This window comes from Siphateles boraxobius, unplaced genomic scaffold (genome assembly GCF_051911475.1).
Source record: "Siphateles boraxobius isolate OS27281-9 unplaced genomic scaffold, OSU_SipBor_1 73, whole genome shotgun sequence".
Taxonomy (NCBI): Eukaryota; Metazoa; Chordata; class Actinopteri; order Cypriniformes; family Leuciscidae; genus Siphateles; species Siphateles boraxobius.
The window spans coordinates 1858439-1874217 of record NW_027509201.1 but is presented as its reverse complement, the minus strand read 5'-3'; the positions used below and the strand labels follow the sequence as shown (position 1 = coordinate 1874217).

At 36.7% G+C, this 15779-nt stretch overlaps 1 protein-coding gene across 1 annotated transcript in view; it reads right to left on the bottom strand.

Annotated features, from left to right (window-relative positions):
• fbxo11a (F-box protein 11a) overlaps nucleotides 1-15779 on the bottom strand; it is a 33036-nt gene that overhangs the window by 16255 nt on the left and 1002 nt on the right. The window contains exons 2-4 of the mRNA XM_077217422.1: nucleotides 1127-1254; nucleotides 500-581; nucleotides 278-422 (exon numbers count right to left, since the gene is read on the bottom strand). Coding sequence (XP_077073537.1) covers nucleotides 278-422; nucleotides 500-581; nucleotides 1127-1254 — 355 coding nt within the window. The remainder of the gene's footprint in view (nucleotides 1-277; nucleotides 423-499; nucleotides 582-1126; nucleotides 1255-15779) is intronic.

Here is a 15779-nt window from a genome sequence, read left to right as displayed (position 1 = left end):
CGTCGCTTGATAAACTTAAGATTGAGCCACTGTAGTCACTTGGAGTGATCCAGCTCTCAGATGTCATCAAAAATATCTTAATTCGTGTTCCGAAGATGAACGAAGGTCTTACGGGGTTGAACAACATGAGGGAGAGTAATTACTGACAGAATTTTCATTTTTGGGTGAACTATCCCTTTAATGCAATAAACATTTTTAATCTTTTTGGCTTAAAAGGTTGTTTTGTTGATTGAGAAAACCAAAAAAACATCCAGTTTAGTCCAAATACCTAACTTACCAGAGGATGGGGTCGTTGGCTAGTTCACTAAACCGTTTACACACACAAGCCGCTCGACACAGGTCCTGCTCCAACAGATAGGAGAAGATTTTTAGGACCACCTCGTCTGGAAGCTTCACCTGCAGGTACTGCTCCGCTGGGGTGACTGGGACACAAGACAACCAGCGTTAATGAAAAGACATCAAAAGCTGATCACTCCATTTCAAGTCTGATGTCCATTACCAGGCAAATCTTGTGATCTTCCCGACACTCTGGCACGTTTTGCCCGATGCCCAAAGTTTTCTGTTGCTGATGTGGAAGCACCCTTTGAATAAGAAGAGTTTTCACCTGTTAGTAACAGCACATACAAAACACATTCATGCTGTTTTTTATTTCATGCATGTAGGAACCTATAATTCAGCAATGCAGAAAACCAGAAGGGAATCGCAGAATCCAGTCTTAAAATTGGAATTAACAGTATAATGTGGAATTTCATGGAATTTGGCAAATTTTGGATGAATTAATCAAAATTAGGGCTGTACAATTAAATCACGATATGGACTATTGTCTGTGAATATTAAAGTGTGAAAATAAAAACATTGCACATTGCCCTTTTCTTAAAAAAACAAACTAAAAAAACCCATTTTTATTAATTCAATTAGTTAACATGTAAACTATTAAAACAGGTCCCTAAAAATATATATTTTTTTACTTTAAATAAATTGATGTTAAATTGTACATGTTATATTATTTCAATTAATTGGACATGTTTTTTAATTACTGTGCATTTAATGTCCCTGTGCATTAAAACTGCTGTTGTGGTTTCAGTCTAAATTAATATTGCAGACAATCTTTATGCATATTACGCACCTCCATGTTGGTCTTTGTTGGACAAGCTGTTCTCTTCGGTAACAGAGATTTTCTTCGAAGTTGGTACGGACTATTTTGAGCGCCTTGACCAGATTCTTCTGCAACCATCTCGGCAGGATCTGCCTCATCTGAAAGAGAAATAAATGTTTAAATTATATTTAACACAAACACCGAAGGGTCACACTGGATAAAAAAAAAAAACAGTTCCAAGCAAACGCATAAAGTTGGAGTTCATCCACATAAACTTGACGGCCATGTTTTTGGGGAAAAAAATGCTCAGATCTTAGATAGACAAAATAATATTTGCAAATTACACTTATTATTTTTAATAACATTTCTGGACCGAAGCCCCAGCGGCATTTCATTCTAAATTGTCTTCTATATAATATGCAAATATAATTAAAGCACTGAAGATTCAGTGGGAAAAATATGCATCAGACAAAAATAAATTCTCCCACTAATAAATAGTCGTCAACATACTTTTTGCACTTGTGTGAATTGAGGTAATACTCTAACTTTCCAAACCATGGCAGGCACAATGATCACATACAGCCAGGATAATTAACATCCAAAATCCAAAAGGCTGTTCCATACATCAAGCAAAAACAGTTGTGTTCCTTCACTAGTACAAAATTGTTATTAGGAATAACAAAAAAACTGCTCCAGACCAGTATTTCCTCAATCTACTCAAACACATCTAAGTCAACATATGTTGAATGTATAATCAATATTTGCATAATTGTTTGAACTCTCATGTTTTCCCTGTGACCAAACATCCAAAGTGTCAGTGAAAGTAGCGATCGCAGCTCATACAATAGCAACTTTAAATAATTCAAGTCAAATGAAAGATAAGGACACTGACGCACCTCCAGAAATAAACGCTCAGATTAGCAAAAGGTGGAACAACTTGGCCTTCAGTGTTTAAAGGCATATTGAAATCATATCAAGGCACTGTACGACACGCTTGTAAGGCAGTTGTGAAGGAAAGAGGCCGTGACCCGAGCCACAAGTAAAAACACAAGGCTGATCTCCTCGGCAGCTGTAGCAGACGGAGCAGGTGACGCCACGCTGGGCAAGAGAGACAGAGGTTGAATGGGCCGGCAATAACACCCGTCCGGGGGGAATTACCCGTGTGGCATCCCTTTGATGACATGCCTGAAACCAGAGACAAGAGCCGTCCAAACACATACCGTATTTCCTCACCAGACTCCAGCGGCTCGAACCTCTTCAAACAGAAATGTTAGATTCATTTCAGAGAATGCTAATAGAGCATAAAAGCCACGTGTTTTCAGAAATCTGTAACAGTAGATATCATCATCAAACAGCGGTATCAGCCAAGTTACTAAAATAAATAGGGTGATCTCAATGTTTTTTTAAGTCTGACTGACTCAAAGAAATGTGAAGACGTACTTCACACTTAAACGGCATCTTGTGCTATTTTCCTGGTTAGAAGGAAAAATGCAAAGACAACCAAATTTTGTGCTGATGTTCAAACATATGGCGTGTGACATGTCGCATACACCATTTGCCAGCGTTTGTCTCGTTTCTGAGAAGCACCACTGATCAGTATAAACCATTGATTATCTGAAGTTTACGAGCCACATGTTGTGCGTTTTTACAAACTATCTGTTCTATATATATAGTATGCAAACTTAGAATTAGAGCATCACATATAATAAAGCATCAAAAACTGAATGGGAAAAAGTATGCCATTTTATATTTAAAGCATCCATCAGGGCTCTACGCTTGCATTTTTTTTAGGAGCATTTAAAAAAATTTACGAGCACAGTCTTCTGATCAATGACAGAAGTTAACCATCCAATTATAGCGCAACATTTGACTCCTAAAATTGATTTCCAGGGTCAACCTTATTAAATGCAAGTTAACTTTTATGATAAATTCTTAAATTTATATTTAAAAAACTTGTAGGTGGCTGCATGTCACTGTGTTTGTCACTGAAGAATTCATTCAATCGATTTGTTCAAAATGGTTGATTCATTCAGGAATGAAGCCAGCGAATGTCTTTATGAATGGGTCATTGAATCATTGGACTTTTTTGCACTTAAAGTGTGCAAATTGACATTTAACTGGAGGAATGCATTATTATAGATTAAGAGGTGATAAAGACATGGAAAAGTTGGGGCCAATAGTCAAGCAATATTTACTTTTGCTCGCAAAATTTCATAGTCAATTTGATTTTAATTGTAATCGCACATTTGGAAAATTCCCTTGAGGGCGAAGGATTTTATTACATGGATTTCACATAAGCCAATCAGAATTCAACTTTAAAGCACTCATGCATTTAAAATGGCAGGTGACAAAACCACAGCACACCCTTAGAATAAACATCATGTTACAGTTATCTAATTTAGTTATTGTTATAGGACCTAAACACAGGGCTGTCAAACATGTTTGTTTGTTGTTTGCTTTTAAGTTTAATTTTGCTGATCTCTATTCCGGGGAGAATCCAGGCTTGCACACAAACTGCTTTGCAATAATTTCCCAAAATATAATTTGTGTGGTAATATTACAAAGTCTGTTAACACCGACCAGAGGCGGGACACAGCAAAGACGGATGCGAAGAAGAGAACAACGACGCACCAGCAGAGCAAATACTGTAGTCTATCAGGCACTGCAAGCTCACTGTGCGAAATACAGCTGGAAAAATATAAATATTGAAATGGGCGTATGATTTTATGAATGTAAAGAATAAAGGGAACTGTCTTCATCTTACCTCTGTATACAGCAGTGTTTCTAAGTGTAGTGTCGCTTTGTGTACAGAGGTAACCAAGGAAACGCTATATTGCTGCTGTTCCACAAGCGCCACCTTCTGTCAGAGAGTGAATTTGCATTTTCATTCAGTCCGTCTGCTGTTTTTGTTCTGTGCAGTTGTGTCTTATGTGACAATTTCACAAAGTAAAAGTCAGACCATTCTATTTTTGCATTAAATCTTGAAATTTCACAATCAAATTTAAATAAAAAATAACTGCTCATGCTGCCTGTGTGTAGCATCTTTGTTTGCATCGTGATTAAAATTAAGTAGTCTCCTCTAACTTCAAATGGCTACGGAGCAAATAAACAAAAAACAAATTTCCTTAAAGAAAAAAAATATGTATTCGACAACCGGTATCGGAATAGGCGAATTTGCTTTTAAACAAAAAATATATACTTTCACTGTATAAAAAAAACATGAACAGTCTAAAGCCATATTCAAATGGGATTAACTTTATAATGGTAGATGGAGTAATGTAATTTTACCACAGGACGTCTGTAATATCAATGGCCAATTCGCACGGGATAAGAAACCTCAGTAAAACTAGCAGGAGTGGGAGGAGTTACTCCATTTACGCACCACCATCACGTCATGTGTGTTTTACGTTGCTTCCTAATAACACGTGTTCAAACACATATCATCTATATATGTAACCTAAATACAACAGTTAGGTCCGATCAAATTATTTATTAATTAAATTTATTGAATTCTGTCGGTAATAGGCACTTACCTAAAGCTAAAAGTAGTTTCATGCCTCTGACAAGTGCTTTCGATCTTCTTTCTGATCTGAATGGTGTGCGAAAAACACTTGAGTTTGGCCACAGAATTGTCCCAGCGTCTAGAACTAGAACTGAAAGTTTTTTAAGCACCTCCATACTTGAAAACCCGCTGAAAACTGCTTTTAAACAGGAAACGACAGAATTTTAAATGGTAAATGGACTGCATTTATATAGCGCTTTAACAGAGCTATGGCCACCAAAGCGCTTACATAACATGCTTATCTATTCGCACGGGATTAGAATTACCTGAGGTCATTTTTCCGGACCTTTTTACAGTAGTTAAAAGTCGCTGTAATCTTTCCTGACATTGTCTTTAATGATTACTGAGAAGGGACATTCGGACGGGACTAAAATCACTGAGAAGTGATCCCTCTCCATGTTAAACTAGTCCCGTCCGAATAGGGCTTAATAAACATCACTTTCTCTATTCCCCATAAGCGAGAAAGTCAGAGTTTTGGTGCAAGATTTTTGGGTGAACTAGTCCTTTAATTGTCCAAATGCGCAGTAGAAAAAGCTTCATAACTGATGGGATCTCTAAAGGGCACATCTGACAATAATCTCACTTGCAACAGCACAATAGTGCAGTAATATTCTCAATGGTCATTGCTATGGCAACCCTCCCCTTCTGATGGAGGTCACATACAGGACAGCATGTTAATTCTTCATTTCTAGCATTGACTTGTACACTATACAAAAACGAGTATCTTTTGATAGATAAAGTCAAATGAAATTGCAAAACAACTGCAATAGAGATTGCAATAGATACAAAATACTGATATAGAGAACAAGAGACATGAAACATGTATTGTGGATTATACAGTTTAGCAGCCATTACAAAACTACAGACTGAGTGAGGAATGCCACGAATGAATAAAACCATCAAGTATTGGTTAAGATATTTTTTCCTCAACCGCTCGGCTGTTGTTTCATAATGTTGAAATGAAAGATGTTTGCTGATCACTGGAGCACAATAAGAACTGGGAACAATCAAAGACAGTAAACAGGGTTCATTTTGATATCATGTTGTCTTTAAACCCCCATAATAACTTTGTGAGCAAAGTGGATGAAGACTTGAGTGCATGTTGGACTGCTGAAGCATATTGGACGGTCTTCACACTTTCAACATGTCTTTAATCTCACAAAATGAGGTTTCTCCGAACTGAAAGAGAAACTAACTGCTGTTGAGGAAAATTGAAAGCAAAACATTTTACAGTAATCGAATCAAACGGATAAGATTTCAAACCCATATTATCACAATGCCATGCAGCAAATAAGTCTCTAGTCCACATCATGTCCTCTAATATAGCATTGAAAAGAGCTTCCTCAAATCATTAAGACAACAGACAGCTCAGAAACCAAAAACTGACCAGCATCGATCACCTCAACAACTCTGGAAAACATGAAAAATAGAGCTGCCAAAGCAGAAGACTCATAATTAAATTAAATATCTGTTGACAGACTAACATATTAATATTGAACACAAAAACGAACCTTGGACAATTTGATTGGCACATGTTTTCAGTAACAGTAATCAGTTGTGTTTACAAGTTACCAGTGTGCTACAACAAAAGAGCTAGTTACTGGATTTGAAGTTTAAGGGTCATACAATCAAATCTTTACACAGAAAAATCAAATATTTTATTCTTGGTTATTGGCTGAACCTGTAAAAAACTGACATCTACGGTATAATACAGCAGCTACAGTTACCAGAACTCTAGCAACATTTTATTTAAAGTCCCACTGAAGTGCCTTGAAACGCGCAGCATTATTTAATGTGTTGATGTTATTTCCACTGAAACAGGAAGACAGGGCGGGATATATCAAACAGCTCCTCCCCTTTTGTTAAATAGCCAATAGCGTTTAGTTTATATCACAGCTCCGCCAGAGCCGTTGAACTCGGTAAAGTCGCAGTTTCCTCCTAATCTCGAACCGTTTCTCCTTCTGATCTCCTCCATATCACTTTAAATTCAGCATTCAGTGCAGGATATCAAACAGGTCCGATAGGTTTTCTGGTCTGAGCGACTCGATCACATGATCCGCTCTGTGTGTCGTGTCTCTGGACTGGAGCAGACTGTGTGTGCACTGCGACAGTTCACATGACGCTAACGCGAAACCAGACTTCATTCGCCCGTTTGAGCACATTTAGATATTTAGATTGTCTGAATCGTTCCCTATCCCCTATATAGTGCACTATGTGCCATTCACCATGTAGAAAATAGTAAACGTAAATCGTAATAGTAAATCTCATATTATAATGTAGGGGTCGGAGCTTCAGATTCTAGAAAGCATTTTATTGGACAGAAAATCTGATGAGAAGCAAAAGAGCATTCATACGTTCTGAATGCTTATATCTTCTAAATATGAATTTTGTCATTGTTTTGGAGCACACTAGCATATAGATAACAGTAAGGCTAAAAACTTCATACTAAAAGCCAAAAAAGCCAAAAAGACTTTAATTTATAGTAAAAACAAATGCATATTTCATTTACTGAAATCATGTTAATATACCAACTTACAAAAAAATCTGTTTTACCCATTTAATACTGACAATCACCTTAAAAGCACAGGTGAAGTTCATGAATCAAAGTTCATAAAGTATTTTTTCCTGAAGCTGTGTTAAATACTAATATAAAAGGTGTGCGGTGTCAAACACCATCACGGTAACATGCTCAACTCTACAATAATGCAATACACATTAATTTAACAACATCAAATGTAACATAAAATCTTAATAAACATAACTGATGAGAAGAAACATGTATTTCAATGAATCTGTGGCAAGTGCCTCATGCATGCTTTTATACCAATATTCAAAAGTCAGGCTCTGCATTTAAGAGACGTTTTGTTCATGATGATAGTCACTGATTTCTAAGTGAAAACTAACACAGTGATATACCACCCAAAACCTCCAACAACCTCAGTGGAAAAGTGTGTTTGCACAGATTTGCATCACATCACCACATAATGCATTTCTAAATGTGCACTGTCGATTGCCAAGTTCAGTTTTCAGCTCTAAGTGCATTTAGACAATAAACATGCTGTTTAACTATCAGCTATTAGCAAACAAATCCAACACCACGTTTGTAACTCAATACACTGAGATGAGCGTCGGGACAAAGGTTAAGGATTGAGATACAAAGCGATTCACTCAAATTTAGCATCATTCTCATCAATAACATCAAGACAGTCTGACATCTCAAATCTGTAGCTAACATACGTGCAGTGTGGTACAGTAATAAACACGACAGACACATAACAACCCAAGAGCCAATCAAGAGAGCTTGGCAGTATCCGTACACTACGAGACAGAAATCATAAGTGAAAATACACAACAAATAAAATGCATTGAAAGCCCATGTTCAGGTAGAGCATGAATGGACACTTAAAGCCATACTAATATTCACCACTAACATCTCAAGTGAAACTGCTGATTTAAATACAGCGTGGTTAAAGATCTCTCACAGGCATCATGGTGAAAGTCATAGTCATCCAAACGCCACATTTCAAATTAGCATCAATATTACCACAAGACTGCCGCCAAACACATGCTCAGCTGTAACACGACACGCTCTTTATTATACTAAGCATGTTGTGGGAGGATGTTATTAATAAAGCATTATAATCTGTAGTAAGTCTAGTTTACCTTCAGGTGAGTTGAATGCCATTCTGCACGGAGGATCATCCGTGAATGAGAATCCGGCAAACGCAGCGCTGTTGCTCTGGTTGCACCGGGGGCTCTCCAGGGCTACTAGTCCAGTAACCACTACAAACACGGTGTCCCACCAACTAGTTCAACACAACAGACAGCATGTTGTCTCCAAACAAAGATTATCCACACTCAGGTGATCCAGCTTTTTTTTTTTACAGTGGAAATGTTATTATTGGATAAAAACGTCTGATATTACGCAACTGACATCGAGCAGTGTCCTGCAGCATGCCAACACAGAATCTAAGAAACTGTTTTTTTTATCATTTATTTATCATTACCATGTCATTTGAAGAAGACCTTAAATTAATTAAGAGACTACATGGAATATTTTTACAAAATGTAATAATGCACATGTAAGAGTTTTTATGCAAAAGAGCTAAAGAAATTATTCAGATTTCCCACAACATTTAAGTTTATTAAAGGTACACTGTTACTTTTAATGTTGAAAATAGTGCTGTCAAATCAATTAATCGCATCTAACAAACATTTTTGTTTATATCATATTTGTGTGTATATATTATTATATTTGAATTATATGCATGTATATATTTGCATATATACATATATTTGTGTGTATGTGTGTTTGGGGAAATCGCCCGTAAAAAAAAAACAGAACAGAGGAGAGTCTGCTTGTGAAAAACAAAAGGATGCGACAGATCCCGTAATAAAACAAGAATCAACATTGCTTTTCTGAGAGGGTAAGAACTGAGGGTTTTGAAATGATGTAAAGGCGACACGGAGATGCCATTTTTATTATTCAACGGGTGAGTAAGGTTGTTTATTTTCATTGTAAAGCATTATCTATTGTGAAGGGTCATTTCATTATGGTTGTTGTAACGCTGAGGTGGAATTTATTTTCAAGGAAGTACCGTGTCTATTAATGAGTAAAGCTACAGTAACTTCAGCTAGTCAGCTTGAGATCCTTTCCATCTAATCTGGTTATTTCTTTTATCTGATATATGATATATTTTATCTGATACATTTCTTTTATCTGATATATAATGTTTTATGAGCAGTATAAGCTCTTATTTTAGTTATAAGAACTAAATGTCGTCCAATAGTGGATTTTACCGATACCGATATTTAGGTTTAACCGTACGTGCCGATAACCGATTAATCGACCGATATTTTTATAATGGACACTAGATAAAAAAAACAACACTCCAAGTAAAAAAGTGTTGAACTGAAATGTGCTAAATTAAATATATTAAAATAGGAAGCTCTAAACGTTAAAATATTACAGGTTTCTTTAGCTATAACCTAGAAATTTCATAGGTAACACTTTGCAAGTCCAATTCGTAAACAAGGATGTATTAGCTAGCCTTCATGAACTATATGCATTTTGCAATATACATTTTTTACAGAATGTATTAATATTTGAGCAAGACAATTGTACCTTGATCATTCATGTTAGTTCATTCATAGTACATTAACTAGGTTAACGGATCAAATAAAACTTAAAACTAAATTTAAAATGTATTAAATGTTGACATTTAGAAACTAACAATGTACAATATTACAACATTTATTAACCTTAGTTAATGCTAAAAATTCAGTCTTATTGTAAAGTGTTACCATTTCATATAAATCCAAAGAGTCTGCTATGTTCAAAGATGGCCATCTTTAAGGCCAGAGCATTCAAATTGCATAAATGTATAGTCTCGCACTTTATTTGCTTCTATATTAGAACACTTGATGATTATCTAATCAAAATAACAATATATATCGCAGTGATAAAAAAATAATAGAATCGAATACGTTTCTGATTTGTTTGTTTCTGTCGACTGCGTGAACATATCAATGTTGAGAAAGCAATCACGTCACTAGCTTTAAATATGCAACTTCACCGGCTAATGAATGCATAAAAGTGACCAGCTGGATATAAACTAATACAAAAAGATGGTAACAATTGCGACATTAAACATTTGGGTCAGGTCTGCGTACGTTTTTGTCACATTGTTTTAACCACTTGAGGTACTAATGTTAGAGTCCTCACAGACTCGACAGCAAACACACAGCTTTTCTATCTCTGCTAATTCTCTGCTAGTCAGCAAATTAATTACTTTATAATGAAATGGCAACACGGACTGTAGTGTTCTGTATTCACACCGTTTCGCTGTCAGTGTTTTAAATGCACATCTGAAGTGTCAGTTCTCTCTATGCAGCGTGTTCTCGCTGGGCGATATAGCCTCAAAATTCTATCACGATATTTCAAGAATATTTGCGATAATGATATTTATGACGATATAGACATTTTCTTGTTGTTGTTGAAAATTTTCTTATGTTTATCTCGCCTAAATGTTTGCTCACTCATTGCGTTTTTACAATGTGGTAATTTTGTTGTTAAGAGTTTATTCAACACAAGGAAGCTTGATTTCAATCTTTGAATTAAATGTTAAATGTGTGTAGGTCTAACACCAGTATTCAGAAATACTACAGAAACATAATAAAGTAATCAAATGTAAAATAACACAGTCTTTTAGTTCTGTTTCCTGATTAAATTAAATACATAGGCTAATAATTGTCATTCATTACAATTAAAGCTATCTTTTGTTGTTTTGACGACAACATTAATGACAGACGCATAGCCTATGGCTGCTGTCACTTTTACAGCTAGTGCACTGTTTAAGATGGGAAGTTTGCGTTTTTCCCCCCATTAAAGCGATATAATCCGCGAAAAATTACTTTAGTTTCTCGCGAGCTGTACTCTATGTATGCACGCAGTGCAACTCTCTCAGAGAGTGCGCGAGTAGCTTACTGGATAGCTTAAAACCGCTTGAATGTTTAAACTGATAAGAATTAAGAAGACTTGAAAATTATAAACTTTAGTTACGATGCACTGATGGCTAGATTGTGCAAGAGACCATTCAGTCATGTCCCGACTCCTAAACGCGCGCGAGAGAAGACGCGCGTCGGCAGCCCCGCTGAACACTCAAGCTGTTTGTGAAATTGCTAAATCGTCATCGGAGGCTGACAGGCTGCTCTCGCGCTCAGACAGGTGTTGTTGTTGTGCGTGCTAGGGAACGTAAATGCGCCATACGTCATCGCGTCGCTCCAGCAACGGACGCAACCCAGAAAAACTATCGCTATGGATTTGTGCCGATAACCAGTTCTACTAATCAACTATCGGTACCAATATATATCGGCAAAATAGATGAATCTGTCGACCTCTAATAAGAGCCATATTCATCCGCACAGTCAACTAGAGCCAAAGCACAATCAAAACAATGTTCTTCAGTAAAATGCATGGGTTTTTGTTTAACCACGTAGGGACACAAAGTTACAATGTAGTGTAGGCCTACCTTTTAGCAACTTCACATAATCAGTGCAGAAAAGGTGGGAAAACATAGGCCTAATGCACAGGTCATGTGACTAGACATAAAATCTCACATAAAGCTAGTCAGATTTGGCCAATTTGAATGCAAATTTGATTTTTGCTCAAATATTTTTGTTGCTTTTAGCCGTTTAAGCAACGTTTTATCATTTAAACCCATTCATCCAAAACCAGAAGGAAAAAAAGAGAAACCTAGTAAATCCCACTTAACCTACTGACTAAAATAGCTTCTATCAAAGTCCTTTTTCTTGAGAAAGTTTCACGCTGGGAGTACGCCTGACAGCATGTTAAGCTTCACTGAATAGCGTTTAAACAATCTGTAATGTCTGAATCACAATACTGGATCGCCCCACCTTTCATTAATATTCTTTTCAGACTACAGCCACTAAGCTTCAAAGACATACATGACCCCCTACAGGACACGCATGAATAGATGTAGAATGGGGTTTAGATGTTATCAGCTCAAGCTATTTGACTGAATGAAGCTTGTGAGCTTCACTGGTTCATTACAGCAGTAGTTCATTAGCAAACTAATTATTATTACAAGCTTGTGTGGAAATTAAGATTATTGATAAACATTTTAAACATAATTGATAAACATAAACATGCTAAAACAGTTAGACATTTTATCAGTTCATGCATTCCCAAGGAATCAAACCTATGATCTTGCTAGTGCCATGCACAACAGTATAAACACAAAAGATTACCACTGGGAAACAGAAGAAACACAAAAGATTACCACTGGGAAACAGAAGAAACACAAAAGATTACCACTGGGAAACAGAAGAAACATCTAACGGGTAGTTACTAGTCCCCTAGTGTGCACTTCATGCCCCCAATTTAAGCAAGAACTCATAAACTCCATTTGGAAACCTTGCTGTCACTAAACACTAAACACACACACCCTCTAAGTTACAGGTAAACTCTCGCCAATTCTGGCCCATCCTGTTTTAAAGCTCTGCAGTTTGACCCAGTTTTCATAAGAAAGATACATTCCAGTTTATTTCCAAACATTCCCTTGCAGTGCCCCAGTGGAGCCGACCAAATAAAAATACCTTGACACTCACCTTAACATGCCTTGTGAGAGTTCCTGTAGCATCAATCCTATTATTTACAAACCCCAAAGATGTGTCCGGGGCGAACTGCAGCACGCCACCAATGCAATAAACACATCTGACAAAAAACATACATCCTGGAGTATTACCACGACAGTTAATTCAGTTTTCCAGTATCTGGAAGATGAAGCACCTGCTATGAGAAGGCCTTCTGTTGATCATCTCAGTGCTTTGGATTATGGTGGTAAGATATGGGAATTATGGGACATTAGGACTGAGATACATTATATCATGCCAACTGTTGCCACATTTTTTAAATTTGGCCAAACAATAATTTCATAGTGCATCACCGCATAACCAACGCGCTGTGAGGATAAAATATTACATAGAAGCTTACTCCTCCTCATTGAAATTTGTCTAAAACATTTAGGTCGATTACAAATGAATTATAGGCATATAATTAATTATTAACCGTCTATAATATCTCTGAACACTGCAATAATTAGTCAATGAAAATTAAAAACAGCTTTATTTCAAAAACATTATTTAACAAATTAATAAAAGAGGCACGGTGCAGATACATCGCAGGTGGCTTGGAAGACGTGGGTGGCCTAATATATGGTTGATCCATTTTAAAACACAAACTAGATTTGTAGCTAGTTTGAACTACAGAACTTAAAGACCTTTTTTAGTTTTGAATGCTGCAGATAAAATGGTTAAACTTCTGTTTTCGCGCAGGTGCAGTGAGGGAAAAAGCACTGAGTTTAGGGCACTCGGTTCGTAGCTCTGCTTCAACTGAGCCATAGTCACAAGGAGCGACCAAAATATCCTGACATGCCAGAAATTCTTCCGAGCATCTGATTGCCTGTCAGGAGAGGTTAAACGCCTCTCGTTTCCCCCTAGGGGTGTAAATCGGACAGTTCATCACGATACGATACGATATCGATTCTCTCAGCCAGCGATACGATATTTGCCAATACCTCAAAAAATTCTGCGATACGATTACGATTCAGGGCTATATCAATCGATTTATCGATATTTAGATATTATGTGCCAAGTGTAGACGAGTGTACACAACCTCTTTGAAAATTGCACACTCTCTCCCAATTGGGACATTTACAAGTTGTTTGTTACAAGTAAAAAAAACATGTCAATGATATATGAAAATGAACAAGAACGGAGTTATCTGTTTTTCCAAATGAACTCTATAACAGTAGAGTTCATTTGCAAAAACAGATAACTCCATTCTTGTTCATTTTCATTATCATGGTTTTTTGTTTTTTTTATTGTGCATTTGAATATCAATGAAACTGCGGCTGGGTTGTTTTGATTGAGTAATACTAACTAAAAAAATACAAGTAACTTATTTTTTTTGTGTGTGTGTGTGTGTGGCAAAAGCAGATAACTCCACATTTCATGTTTTAGACTTATGATACATAATAAAACACTTAATCTTTGTAACGTTAATTTGTGACAAAGGGTTAAGTCAATCTTTTCAGGCGTCTATTTCTGCTGAGAAAAGTTATGTGAGGATGTGTAGAGTGTCAAAATAAAGGTACCTTGTATCGATATTTTATGTGTGGCATCGATGCATCGTATCTTTAGACGTTTGATAGATGCATCGATCCATATCGATGTATTGTTACACCCCTTTTCCCCCTGTACACTTCAAGAACACTGCACGAGAACCGACGCACGACAAAGTTGAAAATCGGCCCGACCCGAAAAAGAGTCGCACAAGTCAGAATTCGGCTCAAAATCGGACGAAATCGCACAGTGTATGTCCGCCTTAAGCTGACAGCAGCCATTCATTTACATACCCAGAGCTGCTCTATGTACTGAAAACATCCTTCAATGTCAGTCTCGATCAAGTCCCATGACAACACTCTAATTAGAAGTTAAGATGTGGTTAGTACAAACAGCTCTCGAGTTTGATTGCCTGAATCCCAAACAAGGTGTCCTGCTGTTAGATTTGCATAGCAAATTACCAAACTATTACATCTGCTGGACTGGGTGACCAAAAGGACTAGAGGTGCATCAGAGTTTGGACAACCTTTGAAAACATTTGGATGGTCAAACAACCATGGCACTTAATCTGTCATAACCATAAAATAACCCATCAATGACTACATGTGTGCATATATGAAACGTACATGATCAACACAACACTGTTTATCAGAAAGATTCATGACCCAACTATCAACAACAGAGCCATGCAACTGTGTGTGAACTAGTCATTACAACTCATCAACAAGCCAATCAACCCCCAACAACAATAAACCTGTTAATGAGGGCATCAAGTTTACAACATCCAGCACAGCTGACAAATTAAACCAAGGAAAAAAGTAAACAGAAAGCCCTTGCAAAAAAAAAAAGAATAGGCTACCATGTTTTTGGACAATTACTATGGTGCACTTGGAAGTACTTTGGAGTACCATGTGTATACTATGGTACACCCACAGTACTTTTTTGTAAGTGCATGGTACTCATAGTTTACATACTTCAAAGAATACCATGGTACAAGCATGACACTAGTTCAAAAAGAAATTACCATGGTAAATACCCAAAACAAAACATAACAGTAGTGTTGAACTTTGAAATAGACCTTACAAATTGAGTACTATAATGGAATCATTCTGCCTTGATGGTATATTATATATACTATGGTACATTTAATAAATACCATGATATTTACAGGAAACTCAAAGAATACCCCGCTAATACCATGGAACACCCAAAAAATCTCTTGCTTACAAAAAAAACCCATAGATTGCCATCGTTTTAAGACATGTAGTAATTCAAAAGTTTCTTGGACACGTACCATGGTACAACCCATATTATACAATATGGAAATCCATATTATACAAATTTCAGTACCATGGTAAATATCAAAGTACCGTGGTATTATCATTTGACACACCATCACTGACACTGTAGGCCTACCATGGTACTGCCACAGTAAATCTTTGTAAAGGAAATTACCATGGTACAAGTACTGTAAAC